Raw genomic sequence first — 20,884 nt, 5'->3', positions numbered from 1 at the left:
CTTGAGAAAAAGTGGTAGTTGAAGAGTTTACTGATCAATGACAGCATAAAGAGGAATTTCTGAGGGATTTTTGTTTCTTTTCTCTTCATGGTTTCGAGTTAAATATCTGACATTTGCTCTGTTATTAATGCTTCAAGGTAAGTCACACTTTCCCTGGGGATATCCTTCACCTCCCAGGGAATTGCTGTGTACCTTCAGCATGATGAGATCAGCCTAAGCAGATAGACTCCTTTTGAGGTGTTAAATGGTGTTTTGTGGTCTATTCCTAATACAAAAAGAATACATCTGTTATGTAAAATTCCCACTAGGGACCTCTGTGAACCAAGAAAAACAAGCAAGGGGAAGTTGAGTTACAGATTTTGAAAGGAATCTTGATATATTTATTTTTCTGGTTTAAAGCAAAGCCCTTCTGTCTCTTTTCAGCAGTACAGTCCCTTCCTTCTTTGAGACTGGCAGGGCTGGCTGATGGGATGGGAAAGAAGGGAGAGACAGGCAGGACTGAGAGAGGTCAGGCACTTTCAAGGCACTGAAAGATGGGGTTTGGCTTCTGCTTTTCCTTGCATGTGAACTGATGCACTCAAATGAAGATGATGAGAAATCAGACTTAATTCAGTCCTGTGGGAGCTGCTAGGGAACACTGGGATGAAATGTTCTGCAGCTGAGGAGCAGAGCGTGGCCAGAGAGACATTGTGCTGCAGGGGCTGTGTGTGCTCCTGTGCTCAGGCAAGCAGAGCAGGCCAGGAAAGGTTTAGCTGTGAAGAAGCCAAACATCCAGTGCCCTTGTGTACTCCTTTATTGTCCTTCTTAGCTAAACAGGATCTAATAATTATTACAAGGACACAAAAGAAACACTAGTGATATATAACAATGTGTTTTGTGGCAGGAGACTCCTGTATTGTTCTCTCTTCTAAAACACAAGCCTCTCAGCAATTGATAGCTTTATAAAGCTTCTTTATTCACATCCCTGTGTTTTCCTGAGATGGACTGAGACCACTCATGTGTGCACAGAGTCCCTTTTCCCAACTTCTTGCAAGAGTGATTCCCTCCCCTTTGAAATGATGCTCGTTGTGGAGAGAGAGGGGGGCTGAGCTGGAGCTGCTGAGTGTAGCTGGAAGGGAATTGGGTTTCTGCAGAGTTCCCAGTTCTGGCATCTCTTTTCTTTGCCAGATTCCAGATTTTTAAAATATCTTAGGGCGTGTTTCAACACTCCTCCCCGCCTCCCCTCCCCTCCCCTTTTATTTTTGTTCTCTTTCTCCCTTTTTTCTCTCCCCTCAGGCTGTTGAGGAAGGAGTGAACTAAAAGCTATTTATGGTCAGCTGCTCTGTGCTAATCTGTCAGATAAGCACCAGCAGCACATGCCTTATTTTTATAGACAGCACTCAAAATTATGGCATGATAATGTCATCTAACACTTCATGTCATGAGATGGTTTTGGTTTGTTGTAATGCTTGTGGACTTGCCATGTATGATGATTTTGTGTTGTTTTGGTTTTAGTTATAGATGGTGTATTTAAATATAAGTGTATTTCAACAAATAGGTTATTTTTGAGAAAGAATATTCGGATTAAGGAAATGTGGCTCTTCCTGTGTGTTAAATTAAATTCATGGTGTGACTTTAAGGCACAAAATATGTTTAGTACTTTGGAAACAGATTTGAAAATTGCAAGAATCTCACCTTCCATTGAGAGCTTTGATATGAGTTTATAGAAGCTGTATTCTGCACATTTCAGGTTCAACGTCCAGAAGGTCAACACTTGAGGCTTTATTTCCTATGTTTTAGTTCCCCTTTGTTAAATGAGATTTTCTTCCACTTCACAGTTAATAACAAGTTAATATTTTTAGGCAATCAAATCTTTTTTTCCAGTGTTACTGTGGTGAGATCTGTAAAAATGACTGTGAGGACACGCTATCCTGCATTTTTTTCTATTCTTAGTTCTGGCACTTCCTAACTGGGTGTTCATCTTTTCCACCTGAGCAATTTGAACATTGTCCAAATTTTTTGAAAATGTGAAATATTTCTCTAATACATTGAGATTTAGGTTTCTTTAGCTTTGTGTTTTTGTGGTGGGTTTTTTTGCTGTTGTTTTTTGTTTGTTTTGTTTCTTTGGTTGGGGGGGTTGGAGGTTGGTTGGTTGGTTTGTTTGTTTTTAATGTTCCTCTCTCTCTGCTGTGTCTCTGAGCAGTGGGTACAGCCAGGAGGTGGTTTGCTACACTGCAGGCAATATTCCTCAGACCCCTTCTGCACCACGGCTTGTTCGAGCTGGCGTTACGTGGATCTCATTGCAGTGGAATAAAGTGGAAGGGTGCACACCAGAGGAGGTGATTTCCTACACCCTGGAAATTCAGGAAGAAGATAATGTAAGTGCTGTGCTGCTATAAAGTGCACGACTTAGGCTGAGTTTTGATTTATTAATTGGAGATCACTGAGAAGAGCACGGACTGCTGCTTTGGAGGGCCTTCCAGGAGTACTGGGTACTTGGCAGGGAGGAGCTGTGTGATTTGCTCTGCTGCGCAGCAGAATTAGGAATCCTTAGCTAAAAATCTCTGGTGTCATCTGTGATTATTTACAAAACCACCCCGGATTCTGTGAGATAGAAGGCAGCTTGTCCTTTGCCAGGTCAGTCTGCTGTGTCCTCCTGGCTGCTCCTTGGTGGGCTTGTGTTCTGTTATTTGTTACTTCCATTTCTGTAGCAGGTTAACCTGCCACGATTGTTTTTGTGCTTATTTTGCAGCAAAATTATACTATTCAGGGCAGCTGCAACATGCTTCTTCTGGAGGAAAAGCATTATGGCCTTGCAGCTTAAAAGTGGTAGTAGTAATAATAATTAATATTATTATATATATATTATATGTTTGTTTTTTTTCTTGTTCTTTTTTTTAAAGCACTCAGCTATAAAACCCCTTTGCTATGATGTGTTGTAGGTACAGACTGTAACACAGGAAACCTTTTCTCAGACTCCTCAGTTACGGGAATTTGTTTGCTTTTGTGTTTTTTTAGGATAGCGTGTTTCACCCAAAGTACACTGGAGAGGAGCAAGCCTGTACTGTGAAGAATCTCAGAAGAAGCACACAGTATAAATTCAGGGTAAAATCTTTTTCCTCTTGTCATTGTGTAGTGTTTTCTGTGTTGGGTTTTTTCCAGGTACTACAGGGATCCTTTAGTGCTCCCTCCAAAACTGAGTCATCAAATACAGATTTGCTTTATACTGTGACTTAATACATTAAACTGTTAGCTGTATTTTCACTTTTATCACACAGGAGATGCTGTTACTCAGACTTTGGGGAGCAATCACAGTTCTCAGTATCATGTTAGGAGGATGTTGTAAAAGTGTACCTCAGGGTGTGAGGTGACAGTAGCTGGCTGCATTGTTCCCAAAAACCTGGTCTCTGGTGGCAAATCCCACCTCACTTCTACAGAATGCAGCAAACACTGTGAGGTGCCCAGCCAGCACAGCTGTCCTCCCCAGCACAGGGGCCTGTCTTCCCCTGGCAGACAGAAATTGAAGCATTTCTGTCTCATATGTCCATGTGGCTGGTTCTGGAGCTGATTTTTAGCAAGTGTTGGTGTCTTCTACTCTGTGGATGCTCATAAACACAGAGCCCCCAAGAGATGCTCTGGAGTCTTACTGCAGACATGAAGTTCAGTCATTTTCCTCTCTGATGCTGAGGTCTCTGATCACAACGCAGTGCTGGGTGCTGCTGTCGAGGAGAAGGCAGTGGGGTTTATCCAGGATCAGCTATCCATCCATCCGTCCCCAGCTGTCCGCTGCAGTGGCTCCACAAGATGTGCCACCTGGGCTGTGGTGTCCCTCTGGAGATGGCCAGAGGCTGTGTGTGCAGCCAACAGCTGGTTTCTCTATGTCTTAGTATATTCAGGAGCAACAAAAAGAAAACTTTACCCAAAGATTCCTTTAAATCATAGAGTCATAGAATGGTTTGGGTTGGAAGATCACCTGATTCTAACCCTCCTGCTGTGGGCAGGGACACCTTCCACTATCCCAGGGTGCTCCAAGCCCCTTCCAACCTAGCCTTGAACACTTCTGTCCATGGGGCATTCACAGCTGCTCTGAACAGCCTGTGCCAGGGCCTCACCACCCTCACAGGGAACAATTTTTTTCCTGCTCTCTGGGACAGAAAACCCTGTGAAGTTGCATGAAGAACTACCCAAAGAATTGGGAAGTTTTTTGTTGTCACTTTTAGCTTAGTGTTGTAAAGGCTGCTGTGGCTGGTGAGAGAAGAGAACTCTTAGTGCTCCTTTGCAGTCCTGCTTTCAAAATAAACATGGATTTTTCAAAACTGCATTGATATTGGAGCAAATTTGTAGCCTGGTGTCACTGGCTACAGGCACAACTTTGTTCTGACTTTTAGTTGTGTGATTACTGATACTCTGAATTACTTAGTTGTAAATAGCAATTTGAAATACCTCCAAAATAAAAATAGCAAAGTTATTGTTATAGTTCTCTTTTTTTTCTTTTAAGAGAAAAATACTGCAAGTTGACACAGTTATTTTAAAAAGTGACTTTTTCTTTAAAGGAAAAGCCAGCCCTGTTTTTATCTTAAGCATGTCATGATGTCTTGCTGATGGAGAGAGGGGAAGAAATCACTGTGGTTTGTAAAGAAACACCATGACAATCTTAATATCTGTTATTAGAACCCCACACACTTTGGGATGTGGCATACTTTCCAGTTTGGTGGCATTTGTGCAATTACTAGAAGTAGTCTGATGCAGAACTGCCAGAAAAGCAGTTGCAATGAACAAGGGCAAACTCACTGTGTTCTGTTTCAGCTGTTTGCTTCCAACGTGGAAGGGAAGAGTTCTCCCAGCGAAGTGTTGGTCTGCACAACCAGCCCAGACAGGCCAGGACCTCCAACCAGACCCGTGATCAAGGGGCCAGTAACATCTCATGGCTTTAGTGTGAAGTGGGGTAAGCCAGTTCAGATTGCTGTAGCAGAGCTTTTTGGGGTCGTAAGAAAGTCAGATAAAACCGTGTAAATATGTGTTAGAACTTAGATTGTTCATGCTGCTTCTCAGTCTAAAGTTGAATGTGTTTGGAGAGCTTGAAAGCTTAATTTTTTTCAGTACTATAAAAGGTGTGTAGAAGCTCTTGTGTGTTCAGAAGCAAAAATGTTGTTTTGTTTTTGATAAGCTTGCACTCAGGTGCATCTTCAGGCTTTTCACTCTCCATTTCATGTCCCATTGAAGTTTTATTCCAGCTGCTTCCTTTATCAGTGGGACAAACCTCCATGCAGCTTCTCTTTCAGTGTTTTTTCCATATGTTTTGTTTGGATCATCAATATCCAGCAGCCTTATTCTGATTCCTGCTGAAAACTAACTTCTGTCACCCACTTCTGCTGCATATAACTTGGTGTAATTAATGTGGAGGAGTTTGTGCTGCATCAGAAATCAGAAACAAGTTTGGTAATTGTTTTGTTGTCTTTCACTCCTATTCTTGTCCTATTTTTTCAGATCCTCCACAGGATAATGGTGGTTCAGAAATCCTAAAGTACCTGCTGGAGATTTCGCAAGGAAGTCCAGAAGGTAAACTTGAGAAAAGTTGTCTCCATTTCAATCCAATGTGGTTACTATAAGGAAGTCCTGACTCTTTAGGCTATTATTGTTATTATCATTGATCCCCTAATAAAGTGATTGAAACAGCATTATATTTTGTAGAGTTCCTGGGTGAGTTTGGGTTGGATTTTGGGAAGGTTTTGTAGTGGATTCTTTAGGTATCCTCTTTTTACTAATAACCATAGTATTTTATGGGTAAATCTAGAAATATTTTAATTTATATTTGTGTGCATATATTTGCACATTTATACATTATATATAAGAATTATTTATTTATACTTGTAAGTATATGTATTTGCATATCTGTCTGTGTGTTTTCTTCAAGTGGGAAATAATATTCATAGTGGTAGTAATACTAATGATTTTCCTGAAATACATCACTTGTGGACGACCACATTGAGGATTTTCCTTTCTCCTAGACACTCTTAAATGTGTTAATTTCCACTTCTCTAAACTTGGGTATATCTTACTTTTAGCAAATCAGTGGGAAGTGGCCTATAGTGGCTCAGCTACAGAATACACCTGTACTCACTTGAAACCAGGCACTTTGTATAAACTCCGGGCATGCTGTATCAGCACTGGTGGACACAGTCAGGTGGGTATTATCTAATAATAAGGGCTGTTGGTTTTATGTTTTTCAGATATTTATCTGCTATTTTTTGTAAAATACTTCTGCTTTCTAAAGAAGGGGAATGTTTTCCCTGCAGCACAGTAAAACTACACTGATTGCAGTTAATCTTACGCTGCTGAATTTTAGATTTCTATGTGTACCTAATTTTCTTTTCAGCAAGCTGCAATTTAGTGAGATTTGGTTTCCTCAAAACCAATCTGTAGTTGTTTATATTTACATTAGAAAAGACCATAGTGTTTATCTGGTGTGGCCACTTGCTTGAAAAAGGCCAGACTCTAATGTGCTTGACCCTGTATTGACTGGAGATGCAGAAAGAGGTAGTTTGTTCTAACAATTACCTTTCATATGGCTGAATTGTTTAAGTGTTTGGGTTCCTTTTTTCAGCCCCTGATTCCTGTAATTCCCTTCTTTGAGTTAAATTGACTTCAGTACCTACATTCTTATTCCTCCTGCTTTGATTTTTTTTCTCATTTAAGATTGAATACTTTAGGCCTTGACATAATTTTAAAACCAAGGAAAACTAAAATAGAGAGCCCAGTTTTGAGAATGCTAACAAAGGAGCTCTATTGTTTGTATTTGTAAGTAAAAATGCTTGACAGCATCTCCTCTCCTTTGTTGTTTATATAAATTTCCCTGAAGTGGTGGGTGTAGAAAACAATTTCTCTGTAGCCATGGCTTGCTTTGAAGGTGGTGACTGTGCCAGAGGGGTAACTGGGCTCTGTTCTCTCCCAGTGCTCTGAGAGTTTACCTGTCCGTACGCTGAGCGTCGCGCCGGGGCACTGCCGCCCGCCCAGAGTTCTGGGCAAGCCGAGGCACAGGGAAGTGCAGCTGCAGTGGGGTAAGCCAGCAATCCTGCTGCTCTAATGCTTTGCTCCTGGTGGTCAGCTGCTCATCTTGCCTCAGCCTTTGTTTCTGCTGCTTGTGTCCTGTGCACTGGGAAGTGCACAGCAAAGTCCACTGGAGTCTGAGCAAGTCTGAAGTGCAGCTTCCCATTGACTGCGGGGGCTCAGTCTTGGATTTCTGAACTCAGCTGTCCTTTAACTGTGCTCCCATTTTTTTTAGTGAGGACCTGCCCTTCTCAGGGCTATCAGCTTTATTAGAATGTCCATCTTCTTATTTCAAAAACATAGTGTGTTTCAAATTCTTTTTTTTTTATTCCTTTGCAATATTGGCTTGGCAGAAGCGTTTTGCTACTTCTAATACATAACTTTTCAAAAATTTGAATTAGAACATATTGAGGGTTTTGGGTGGCATTTAAATCCTGATCCACAGTATAACACACATAATCTATTGGACCCCTGTTATTTTGCAAAGATGTTGGACTACAGTCATGGCACTAAATTGTCAAAAAATGCATATTTTTCAGAATATGAGGCACGTGCCACTTTCCCACAGTGTTTTCTTTACAATGTTAATCTTGCAGTATCCAAGTGTTTTTGTGGCATCATTTGTTAAGCCAAATTCTGGATAAGTGAAATTTCTAACTGTCAAATATATTCCAACACCAGTATAAAAATTCACCCATATGCTTCCTGGAAGCATTTTGGTGGCCACTGTTTTTCTGATCCCCCCAGGCAGTTTGATTCTGTGGTACTGGCTTGTAACATAACATGCAAGTATTACAAGTACATTGTTTTCATGGGCAAAAAAAAGGTGCCCACAACGAAAGAGATACATCTGTGTGTGTGTATCTGTACAAACACACATTATATACATTTCTATGGTATATGAAGTTAAAAATGGCTCTTCCTGGCACACTCCATAATGTTATTAACAAATTGCATGATTTCTTTTAGATGTCCCTCCGTCAGAAAGCGGCTGTCCTGTCTCTGAGTACAGTGTGGAGATGACAGCCCCTGAAGAAGTTGTTTCTGAGGTGTACCATGGGCCTGATCTGGAGTGCACTGTCAGCAGCCTCCTCCCCGGGGCTATGTACAGGTTCCGAGTGCGGGCGCTGAACGACGGCGGGGTATGTGCGCTGCCCTGGCACCGCTGGGGCTGGGGCTGAGCTGTCAGTGCTGCTGAGCAGGAGGGGCAGGGGCAGATGGGCAAAAGAAAAACCAGGTGATAAATGCTTTAAAGGAAATTTGGAGGAAGAGCTGCAGTTTTAGACCTGGGTCTCTTTTAAAAGGGGGTTTTAGGTACTGGTGCGATTTGACTGGCCAGAATCAGCTGCTCCAAGATGTGCAAAATCCCTGCTTAAAGTCATAGCTGCTTGCAAGGAGGATTCTGTTTATCTTCACTCTGTGGCATTTCCTTCTTTTTGTTTTAAATCTAAAGTGTGTAAAAACAAGAACTGCAATTTCACCCAGGTGTTAGGTTTTGAGGGAAACACATTCCTGATGATTTTCTTGTTTTAATTTCAAAAAAATACATGCTTTATAGAGTCTGTGAGACTTTTTTGTTAAATTATTTCCTTGGAAGAAGTACCTTCCCAAATACATCAGAAATTCTGTTTGATGTCCATGGAGATCTGCTGAAAGATCTTTTTCTCTGAGGTTTGGGTTGGTTATGCTTCCCTTTGTGTCATTTCAGTGGTGTTATATAAAGTCCCAACAAAGCTGCATGCATTGATGTGTTGCTTCCCAGGAAATCTTGATGACAAACATAACACAAAGGTCTAAAGTTATTTGCTTACAGGGAGAAGTTCTGTTAAAACTTTACCTGGGTATTAGAAAAATCTGCAAGACTGTTAATCTCTTTTGTCATAAAAATACTCACTGTTTTGTTTTTGTGAAAAAGTAATTAAATGCACATGGAAAGATTAGATTTGCTTGCTGGAATGAAAGACATTGCCAGCCTGGTAGCTTTGAATATATGATGCCTTGCTTGCTTTTTTTTTTTTTTTTTTTTTTTTTTTTTTTTTTGGCAGAACAGTTTCAAAGCATTTCTGGTTCCAGTTCCACTCTTTGTTAAATGAGGGGACTGGTTCTGGTTTGGCTGGGTTTTTCTACCAGGTGCAGAATAGGGGAGGATATCCTTTGCCAGATTCTTCCTTGAAAACAGCAGAAGTCAATAAATGAGATTTTTTGACGTGTGCATTCTTTGTAAGACAAAGCAATCAGTGTTGGCCTTTCTTTGATGGCAGATACTGACACGTCTGCAGAGAAGTTTTCTGGGGTTCATCATTTCTGTGTTGTTTGGCCTTTTGTAGTGGCTCATTTTTTTCAGGCTCACTAATACTGCGTTACAAAATAAGTAAATATCAGTGTTACTCCTCTTAATTGCTTCCAAGTGAAGTTCCTTTGTTCTGGAGAACGATTTCTAATTAACTCGGGGATGTACTGAGCAAACTTCACTCTTCCACTCAGGAGGCCTCAGAAAAGCTGTTTCAGTGCTATCTCCTGTCCTCGCACTGCTGGCTGAAGCCAGGTTCCCAGACTCCTGAAAATTGGCTTTTTTTTTTTTTGCTAATATGCATTTAAATTATTCTCCTACCACGGGCTCAGGAGTTGTCTGAGCTGAGCTGCCCATGGAGCAGAGCGTCCACGGCGTGTGTGCAGCATGTCCCTGCACCTTGTACCAGACTGGGGCTCCAGCATGTCCTGTCCTTCTGCAATGAGCTTGGGCAGGCATTTTATGCAAAAGAAGCTGGATATGGACTCCAGTATGCACTGTGCTCTTGCTGTGCTCCTCTTTATATCCATGAGAAGCCAATTATGACATGTGAACACGCTGTGCTAAGGTAAGGCAGAGGGACACAAACTGTTCCTCTGTTACTGAGTGCTCATTCTCACTTTTGGGCAAATTGGAGGTGGTTTCTGCTTTTGTGGGCTCTTGCTGCCACACAGGAGGATGCACAAAGGATGTACATGCTCTCAGCTTGTTCCTGAGCTCACCTCACACTTCAGCTCGCAGTCGTTTGTGTGGTCTCATCCTGAGCTCTGGTGTTTGGTGCTGGGTGTTGGAAGCCCAACCTGTCTTGGAGAAAGTTCAGTGCACTGAAAAAAGTTCATGTGCTGTTCTTGAAAAGCCCTTGAGGGCTTTGAGATGGATGTACACCTGTATAATAATAATAATAATAATAATAATAATAACCACCTTGTTCCCCTCTAGTATGGGCCGTATTCGGAGGCGACAGAGGTCACCACAGCAGCAGGGCCACCAGGCCAGTGCAGAGCACCTTCCCTGTCCTTCCTGTCAGACACACGAGTCCTGGTGAGCTGGGAGGTGAGTCAGGTGCCCAAGGTGTTTAATTCCACCTTGCTTATCCAAACCAGTATGGTCACCACAGAACTGAAAAGTGAGCTTGAGAGCTGTTTACTGGTCTGGAACTATCTTTTAATGCAAGGAAGCTCTTTATAGAAACTACTGTGTTGTAGAAAAATCATCTTCTCTACTTTGCTCTGAAGAATTGCATAAAGTTGGTCATGAGTCTTCCAGACTAGGATTCAGACACAAGACCTCCTGCACTGACATCAGATGATAGAAGTGCTCTCTGCAAGCTTTTAGCACATCAGCATGTTCTGAATTGGAATTATGAAGACAAATATTTGATTTTGGCTGGAACTGGAGTCTCTGATATGAAATTAACTCCCCATAAGTGCTTACAATGTAGGGCTTTTTCCCCCTCAGAAATTGTTTGTCTCTTCCCCAGATACGTACTTTTATTTCAGTTTGTGTGCATTCCTCCTCTGTTCTCTGGCATCTTGGGCATTGGGCTCAAGATAAGTGCTAGCTGAAGTGCTGTGGGGATGATTGGTGCCATTAAAAAAAAAATGTTGTGTAATTAAGGCAGAAAAGAAAGGATGTTGCCATAAATAACACTGTGGTGTGGTTCAGTGGGGCTGTAGTTCTGCCACAGACTTAAAATGAGAATCTAGCAGCCATTCCTGCCCTGCTTCTGTTGGGCTCCTCCCCAAAACAATGCCCCTGTTGAGAAGTCACTGGCATTCACAAGATGCTCAAATAAATGGATTGTGCTAACAACATATCTAGATACAAACGTAACCTGCATTTAATTTTATAACAGACACGTGTACTTGGTACAGTTTGGGGGTATTAGTCATTTTTGCAACTAGAAATTGCACTGAACTTTCAGATGCTACCTTTTAATGGTCAGGGATTTTCTCTCCCCAGCCGTGAAGGGATGCAGCAGTGGTTCTGGTAGGCTCTCTATTTATTTGGAGGTTTTATATTTGTTTATTCTAGCTAAAAATGAAGCTGTGTTTTGCAGTGGTTATGTTTTCTTAAAGAGTGTCATTTTTTGGCTGATATGAATAAGAAGGAAAAACAGTGAAGCACTGTGGAATCTGGCTAGAGAGCATGCTGTGGTGCCTACTGTGATGCTTTTTTTTTTTTTTTTTTTTTACACATTGTTCTAAAATCTGCCTTAGGAGCTCTGAATGTTCCTACTCAAACAGCCGGAAGCTCTGAGGCAGCCAGAGAAGCCCCTGTGCAGGGTGGTCGCTGTGGTGTGCAGCAGGGCTCTGGATCCTTGCACTGGAAATTACACCTTGCCTGTCATAATCACCAAGTCCCTGTGGGCCACACTTCTGCAGGCAGAGCTTCCCTGAGCTGCTTCAGGCCACACAGTACAGCTCTAGGTAGTTCTGCTAAAAACACTGAATATTTTGGGTTGGGAACCGTGCTGTTTTGCCTGTATTGGCTCATCCTCCAGCACATTCTGGCATTCATTTTGTGTTCCCTTAAATAAAGGGATTGCTGGGAATATGTGGAAGAGGACAGGTTTAGATTAGATATTGGGCAGAAATTCTGTTTTGTGAAGGTGGTGAGACACCAAAACAGGTTGCCCAGAGAAGCTGTGGCTGCCCCATCCATGGAAGTGTTCAAGGCCAGGTTGGACAGGGCTTAGAGCACCCTGGTCTGATGAAGGTGTCCCTGCCCATGGCAGGGGGTGGAATGAGGTGATTTCGAAGGTCCCTTTCAACCCAAACCATGTGATGATTTTGTGATCCCATGGGAATCTCACTGTGGATGTGAATGTGCCAGGATCCACACTCCCAGGTCCCATTCCGGGACTGATGGTGACTTCCACAGAGAACCTCAGGCCAGCTCCTCCCTTGAGGTGGTTCTTTTCTTAATATGAGTGACTGCTTCAGGCTCGAAAGGCCAGTGCTTCCAGAGCTGTGTTTTGATCTAGCTGCACTAGACTGATGCTTTTTTTATGTTCTCCATGGTTGAGCTTCTGCCAAGCCAGTGGAGAGACAATTTATTCCTGAGTGTCCTGATGGAAAGCAGAGTAGCTGCGTACGCTCACTCTTTTCTCTGAATTTCAATCAGGTAATTTTTGTGGAGAATTGTCCTGTTTCAGTAACCTCTTAGGGAACATTAACTCAGTACATTTCCATTTGCGGCAGTAATGGTGTATTAATTTAGAAATAAGGGTGGTTGTTGGGGTTTTTTTCCCATGTACTTTATTCCTTCCCTGGTGAAACACAGCAATCTGAAGTGCTCATTTCTGAACTGAACCACATAAATATTTGTATTGCAGAGTCCTGAATGTTCTGGTGCTGACATCTCTGAATACAGATTAGAGTGGGGAGAAGAGGAGGACTCTCTACAGCTTGCATATAGTGGCACAGAAACCTGCTTTGAAATGGGTGACTTGGCGGCGGCGGCGCATTACTGCTGCAGGCTACAGGTACGGCAGGGCTGCGTGCACTGCCCCCTGAGATCCAAACAGAGTTCCCTTCCACTGCTGTTCTTATTTTTATCATTATCCCCTCTGAAGTTATGTGCTCTCCAAGGCAGGAGGAATGCACATGTATTTTAAGCAATGCAGACTGATGTGTTACTTAAAAATTGCTTTCGTGTTTTGTTACTTTCTGTGGCTAATGCTTGTAACAGCCACCTTCCCCTCTGACACCAAAACAGAATGGTAATGGTTTAAAAAATTTTTAAAAAAGCATTCATTTTTTTCATGGTAAGGTGATTAAATAGTATCTACCTCCCAACTGGATATTGAAGATTTCCCTGGCTTGAATAATGAATTCCAGCATCTGTTTAATTTATCAAGTAAGGCAAAGCAGCTGAGTAGATTCCTGTCTGTATAGGAGATGGTACCTGCCAGAAAGTGAGTTCTCATCTCTGGCATTTTGTCTCCTAGATTTGTGAGATTTGATCTCATATAGAGTCTCTATATGATTTATTTTTCTTTGATCTCTTTCTCTCCTATTTTCAGTAAAAAGTAGCTGTTAAAGTGTATTTTGTATATCTGTATGAAAGTAAAAATACAGGACATTTCATCCTTCATCTACTGATAAATAAATGGAAGGTAAAGCAACTGGGAGTGAAGTAAAAATATTTTACCCAAGATACTCTTCCACAAGATATATTTGTATGTGAAGACAGAATACCACCACTAATCCAACCCAAATACCCACCCAGCTGGTAACATGTGGACCACCCAGGGTAATTTCTTTGATCAAGGACAACATGCTTCTGTCGAGTGTTTCCTTCTTATATTTTTTTTTTTAACAGGATATTGATTTTTTTTTTTTATTTTTTGGGAAGAAGGTTTTGTGGAGCTGGCCAGCAGCCCAAGAGCTCAGGCCCCAGCAGCTCCAAGTGCACTCAAATGTATTTTGTGTCTTGGCCAGAGCTGGTCTGTACCTTGCTCTAGCACTGTGGGGGAAGGAGAAGAGGGAATGTGTGAGTGGCTGGGAGGTGTGAGCCAGAAAGTGCCTCTTGTTCTGCAAGAGGGAGAGCATTCAGCATCTGCTGGCAAGAGAGGAGACTGTGAGACCGCTGCTGCGGGGAGCCCAAGGAAAATTTCATGTTAAAAATGGAAACAGCCAGCTGTATGCCATCTTTGATTTCCAGTGGGTGCTTATTTCAAACTGCCTGCCACAAAAATGTTGCACAAATCTACTCAGTTTTTAACGCAGCTAGTATAATTTAATCCATAGGCAGCAGTTACAGGAAAGGCACAACAGCAATGAGACATTTTATTGAAGCCTGTGAGTGACTCAGGTATTACTTTCTAGAGAGCTTCATCTTCTTGATCTGATCCTCTGTGTTATATGAAAAAGAATTTCTTACAAGAGATACTGGAATCTTCAAACAATTACACAAAAAACTCCCCACAAAGTAGATAAAACAGACAAAGAAAGAAAGTGAAATAGCATCAGAAATTTTAGTTTATTTTATCTGTTACCAGCTTTAACAGAAGAGTCTTTTCCTTTTTAAAAACAAAGATTCCCCAAACCACATTTATTCAGCCTCCTAATAAACACACAGTATTGCTACCTAAATCTACAGTAACTCAATAAAAGAAGGATCTGAGGAATCAGGCATATCTAACTGCAGGGCAGACAAGTGTCTTCGCTATTGCTCAACTTTTTTCTTGTAATGAATATTCCTGAAAACAACAGTGGCTTCTGCAAAGGGAAATATTGTGTCATTTGGGGGTGGCAGGGGAAAGCAGCTAGGCAGCAAAGCCCCATCAGTTACAGTGATGAGATTGTCCAATAAAGCAGTTAAAAAACACCACTGACAGTAAATTGCTTGGAGCAAGGTACAAATTGCCAAACAGTGGTTTAGAGGCAAGACAAATCATATCATTGGTAGAGCACAAAACAAGGCTCACTTCTAACAGCTCCAGGAGCGCTGCACTAAATAGAAGATTTCCCCAGAGCAGGATTTGTTTTGAAGGGCTTTTTAAAGGCTGACAAATCTAACTTTATTATCTCTTTCTTCAATTGAACAAAACACCTCCTGGAAAAACAGAACATGGCTTTGTGGTTGTATTATGCAGAGCAGAAATTAGTTATTCACTGCAGTTAAGCATAGATTAGAAATCAAACAATTGTTTGTTGTGTCCTATCGTTGCCGTCAGAGTCCTGCTGGCAACATGGATTTTTGAATTAATTGTAATCTGATGGGAGACTCTGGGCTAACTTTTCTGAGTGTAAAGGAAATCTGGAGGGTGCTGGGCAGTATCAAAGCTGTTTCTGGAGGCCTGTACTTTCTGGACTCTTGTAGTTTGTCCTGTACCATGTTCTATAAGCTCTCCCCATACTTTGTGTGCTGGCAAGATGCGGGGCTGTGTCAGGAGGAGCCCAGCCAGCAGGTCCAGGGAAGGTGGTATTGCCCATTACATGCCATCCCTGAGAACCTGGAATACTGCATCCAGGGTTGTTCCAGGCTCCAGGTTGAAATAGGGATGATCAGATGAGATAAAAAGAAAAATATGATCAATGGCTGTGCAGGCAGTTAAAGATCTAACAGTGGTCCGAGGGGCTGTGCGATTTACATACCTGGAATTTTTCAGAACTCAACTGGAAAAAAAGCTTGAGCAACCTGGTCTGCATTGTCTGACCCTGGTTGGAGTACCAGGTCAGGCTAGATGAATCCCCTTCCAGCCTGTGTGGTTCTGTGATTGAGTTTATAGTAATCCTGAGGAGGTGACATCAGTCATTCCCTAGGCAATTCCAGTGCAATGGGTACAGCTTTTGCCACTGGCTGAGTATCAGCTGATAAAACCCCAGGCCTGTACAACTGTGCAGTGCTGGGCTTGCAAAGACAACAGCCTCTAATTATTGAGCAGAAATGGGCCAGGTTTTCAAACTTGGTTTCTGCTGGGATTCAGGGTCTACCAGTTAGGATTGGAAGCTTGATAAATTGTTGCTCTCCTCTTTTGTGGGAGGTACTGAGCTTTGTAGTGTGGTAATGAGTTACGAGTTTTCCAACTTTGATTCTGTGGTTCTGGGGGAATGTGAGTCATCGGCTTAATGCCCTGAGGAGTTCTTATATTCTTATATCAGAAGCTTTTTAGCGTGAAATTAGTTATCCATTTTCCAAATTAGGAACCAGGGTAGTTTTTAACAAGCCTAATATCCCCTATCTTTAGGGATATTTTGCTTGCATAAAGCATCTGATGGGGCACCCTGCAGTATACTGGGCACTTTGTACTGGGTAGCTCAGTAATTTTGGGTAGCCAGTTTGCTGAGCCAACATTATGTCACCTGTCGCTGGCAGCATGACTGTGCCATCTTCCCTTACTAATCAAAGTTTGCCACTGATAGAAAGGTTATTAAATATCTGTTAGGGAAAAGAGAAATATTCTCCAGTTTTTCAGAGACATTTCTGAGTGACAAAGGAAGATAACTAACTCCCTGGGAGAGCAGAGGTATGAGTCATGCTTTAGAGAGGAAGCCAGCAGTGCATATCCTCTGAAGAATTCATGCAGCTCTTCCAGGCTGCACAGTCCATCATTATGAACCTGACACACACGTGAAGGAGAACATAGGTAAATATTTTTTGTTTTCACACCCAGGCCATTAACCAGGCTGGAGCTGGACCCTACAGCGAGCTGGTGACCTGCAGAATCCCCGCGTCCGTGCCTGATGCAGTCTCCATCCTGTCCGTGCTGGAGGATGAGCACGTGGGTGCCTGCCAGCCCTCACCCTCTGTGTGTCTTGTACTGAGCTGGGAAGAGCCAAGCAGTAATGGGGCTGAGATCACATCCTACAACATCGACCTGGGGGACGTCAGCATTCCCGTGGGGAACGTGACGAGTCACGTCATCGAGGGTTTGCTGCCCGAAACCTCGTACCGGTGAGTGCGGCTTTGGGGACGGGGCAGACAGCACACAGCTCAGTTTGACTGCAATGAAATGCAAGCCAACAACCCAAAGAACCAGCCTAGGGAGCACAGGAATCTGCAGTCATTCCTTGATGGAATGATTCGTGGTAGTTCATGTTCAAGTACTGTTTTCTCCCACCTTTTTTCCTCTTTTCTCCTCTCCTTGCGTTATCTCTGACCTTTCCCCCTTTTTTGAGTTGCTCTGCTAAGCTATGGTTACAGTGCTCATAATAAATTTAAAAATAAATAATAAATAATTAAAAACAGTGTTACATCTCATGTTTTTTCAGCTACTTGAAGTACTATTCCAAGGGATTAAATTACTAAATTATTGATCCCTGTGTAGGGTTAGCAATTTTCACACAATGAGCTTTTTTTTGTGTAGCTACAGCTATTTTTTGTCTCTGATATATGGAGATTAATGAAAAGATGATCTGAATTTTAAACCAATTTATATTGCTTCAGAGTCTAAATTGCTAAGTGGCATTGCCAAAATTTTATTAGTTTAATGTTCAGGCTTATATGCTTTCTCCCTAATTGCTAATTAAGAAAGAAAAATGGTTCCGTGCAGGCAGTGAACAGCAATACAACACAATATGTGACAAAAGCAATTCTATTTTAAGTACTGTTCTAATAAAGACTGAAATCTGATCACAGTTTTAAAATTAGATATGGCACAGACTTGCTGTAACATTTTTCTTTTTTTTTGCTTTGTATTCAAGGTCACAATCCTACAGGTCTTGTATGTGATAAGTTAAAATTTTATCCTGTACCCAAGAAAAGAGAACCTGTTGTAGCAAGGACACACATACACTAGAAGTTATTTAAAGTGAGGAGCGCACATTGCTTGCTCACAGATCATTCATATAAAGTTGAAGAGTTTGTCTGTGGCTTGGTCAGCCAGCTGTGGAAATGCATTGTCTTTGGGCAGTCTCGTGTTCCCTGGTTTCTCCTCAAATGTTTGTTCAACCCAGAGCTAAAAAAGCTGAAATGGGAACTTTGAGCAGCTCACTCAAGACAGAATGTGCCATTTAAATTCTTCACCAAAGTCTTACTTCTTCAGTCTCTTTTTTATGTGGTTCTTGGTTGTCTACAGCTTCCTTTAGGGAAATGTCATCTTCAAGGCCTAGAAATGGAGATTGGGATGATATTTTTTTTTTGCATTCTTGTTTCGTTATTTTGTAAAAAGCACCATATTAAATCACAAAGTTTTAGTCAGGGATTATGCCTGTCTCTGGTCCAAATGAAATAACTAAAGCCACAAGCATTAACTGTGCTAAATATTGTTATAAGACTAAGTTCCTACCAAAAAAACCCCACTGAAGAGCACAGACAAGTGCATGACTGATCAGAAGTAATAATGTAGGAAAGCTCTTTTCTTGCATAAAATGAGAGAAACCCTATATCTTAAATCTCATTCCTGTCAGGGAAGACAAGTGACTGCAGTTGGATTGCAAATGCTCATCAATAGTTTGAAGTATTATTTTGCTAATCAAAAATAGATTTGTCAAAGTGGTTTGATCATTAACTTTTAAACTGATACTTCTTCAGGCATATCTTGACACCTGTCTTTGATCAGGGAGTGTCTGCCCTGATAAATCCTTAAGGCACAGGATTATCAGGCTATGTGCTAAATGTTTTCTGCCCTCCCTGGCTGAATCAGAAGAATTTTCAGAACATCATTGATCCCGTTCTCTCCTGTTTCTTCACTGATGAGTCTTCTTTTCATGTCCATTTTGTTTAATACAGCCTACTCTTCTCCCTCTCAAGAGTTTATTCTCTGCTGTGTGTAAAAGCAGTGAACATATTTTTCCTAGACTAAACAAGCCAAGTGCTACTGGGTTTGAGGCTCTGAACTCCCTTGCCAAAGTTTCAGCAGAATTTGGAGTAAATCAGCAAAGGATTTATATGTTTCAGTTGAGTTGGAATTCCACTGTCAATGTTTTTGCTTGTGGGAAACCAAAATTGAAGGCAAATCTTGGTTATTATGAATCCAGCAAGTCCAAAATCAGAAATTTAAATTGTTCTGCATAGAGGGTGATTCTGACACCCTCTCCACGTGTGTGCACCCTGTTGGAGCTGTTATCTTGAGTCTGGCATTGCTTTGCTTCCAGCTTCTGTGTGGGAATGGCCATACAGGAGCAGCCCAAGAACACACAGAGAAACTCCAGGCTCTCTGCAGAGATGGGCTCAGAGCTGATGAGCTGGATGCTTTGTGTCTTAGCAGCAAATCCAACCAGCATGCCATGAGGAGGATTAACATCCCAAAATGCATTTAAGACAGGAGGAACTGGAACATGCCTCTGTCACACTGTGAGTGGCCATCACTGGGCTGAGTCAAGAGGATTCCAGCTCAGACACATCCCAGCTCTGCTCTGCAGAAAGCAGATGCCTCCCCACAGCACTGTGTAAACATCCTGGCTGGTGAGCAGCTGCAGAAATATGTCTGAGTTCTGCAGTCTCTCTGCTTTATTGACACAGCCACGAAGCTCTGGAAACTCAGATTATAGGGTAATATACTTGGCCTGGTTTTCTGTGAACTGATGTAACTAGGAGTGAGTTAATAAATATTCCACAATAAATAAGTATTCAACAGTCACAGAAACACCAATTTTCTATGACACTCTGTTCCCAAGCTTCACTTAACACATTCCATAGATAATTGTGCTCTGCTGTTGAGATACTTCACTGCAAAACAACTTCCAATTTTTAAGAATGCTTCTTCTCCTCTGAAGTTACACAGTGTACAGAAATATATAGTAGCATTACTAAATTTTAATAGAAGCACTTAATTTGGTTTAGGAATAAAAATTCTAAATATTTTGATTTTTTAAACCGTATCAAGTAAAAGATCATCCAAGATGGAGAGAAAAATGCACGTGGGTGCTCAAATTAGCAAGGTTTAAGTGGGCTATAAAACAAAATATGATTTGTAGTGTAAAACTAAATCTTCTTCTGTGAATCATGAGTGGGGATTTGTGGGGTAGTGTGTGATTGGTGTTCATCATGTCCAGGCTGCTGCTGCTGGGGGAGGATACTGCTTCCCCTCCCCTTTGGAAGTCCTTGTCATTTTAACTCCCACAGGTTTCCACGGGCACGTGTATTGCAACTGGTGGCATTCCTCTTATGGGAACTAGGGAATCAAAGTCTTCTCATGTCAGACTCTAAAATTAATTCAAAAGTTGATTTTTCAGTTTGTTGGAATACTATACAAAGGATTTTGTGACCAATCTGAAAATAGCATCCTGTTTAGTGTGTTTATTTCCCTGGGTCAAGAATCTTATAAGAGAGAATGGTCTGTTAAAGATCATTTCATGGTTTCTAAATTTGACTAGTCTGATTTATGGTTTTTCTTTCTAAATGTTTAAAAGTTATAGTGGGAAAATGTGAGAATGAATACAAATATTATTGGTCCAGGGTCTGCAGAATTAGGTACCATTCCTAAATACAGTCTTTATATTTTCAAAAAATTTGTTGTCAAATTGTGATTGTCAGATTGTTAAACCATCTTTCTTTCCAAGAGGACATTTGGGGTATTTTCACTTAGAAACCATTAGTGGAAAAGTTGAAAGGAATTCAGGAAGTGCTTTTACTGCAAATATTTTTACTTGTCTATACTTTACTTTTACATGAAAATAAAGAGTTGGTTTTTCCCAGTACCAGTTCTGTAAACAGTAATTGGTCTCCACTTCATTGTGGATGTTCTCTTGCCCACCCTGGCTGTGCTACCCAGCTGGAAAAGCTCAGTGTCACAGGCTGGGGCAGGGACACACAAAAGCACCTGAGCTGGAGCAGAGATGGTGCAGTACAAGGGGCTCTCCCACCATCATCTGCTCTCCTCCCTTCTCCACATGGTCCTTTCTCCCTTTTCTGTTTCTCTTCTTCCTTCTCCCTTTCCCTTTGGACTTCCCAAGGCCTGATATCCATTGAGCAGACATTACTGGGCTTCAGAGGGAGGTGACACCTGGGTTTGAGTTGCACTGCCATGTGCACAGGAAACACAAAATGAGTTGTTTATGTGTGTCTGATGAAGCTCAGGCCCTGGGAATGACAGTGGCAATTTACAGAGCTTTATGGTGGTGCAATCAGCAGAAAAGAGTGGCCACATCAGCCATGTTAGAGTCAAATAAATCAATT

General features: G+C 41.7%; 1 protein-coding gene across 1 annotated transcript in view; it reads left to right on the top strand.

The window, feature by feature from the left end:
• Positions 1-20,884, top strand: part of FNDC3B (fibronectin type III domain containing 3B) — a 184,515-nt gene that overhangs the window by 139,252 nt on the left and 24,379 nt on the right. The window contains exons 13-22 of the mRNA XM_048314456.1: positions 2,183-2,357; positions 2,998-3,084; positions 4,786-4,924; positions 5,467-5,538; positions 6,045-6,163; positions 6,932-7,037; positions 7,996-8,168; positions 10,256-10,369; positions 12,654-12,803; positions 16,440-16,720. Of these exons, the coding sequence (XP_048170413.1) occupies positions 2,183-2,357; positions 2,998-3,084; positions 4,786-4,924; positions 5,467-5,538; positions 6,045-6,163; positions 6,932-7,037; positions 7,996-8,168; positions 10,256-10,369; positions 12,654-12,803; positions 16,440-16,720 (1,416 nt within the window). The remainder of the gene's footprint in view (positions 1-2,182; positions 2,358-2,997; positions 3,085-4,785; positions 4,925-5,466; positions 5,539-6,044; positions 6,164-6,931; positions 7,038-7,995; positions 8,169-10,255; positions 10,370-12,653; positions 12,804-16,439; positions 16,721-20,884) is intronic.

Source organism: Corvus hawaiiensis, chromosome 10 (genome assembly GCF_020740725.1).
Source record: "Corvus hawaiiensis isolate bCorHaw1 chromosome 10, bCorHaw1.pri.cur, whole genome shotgun sequence".
Taxonomy (NCBI): Eukaryota; Metazoa; Chordata; class Aves; order Passeriformes; family Corvidae; genus Corvus; species Corvus hawaiiensis.
Note: the sequence above shows the minus strand (reverse complement) of the source record. Positions and strands in the feature narration are given on the sequence as shown.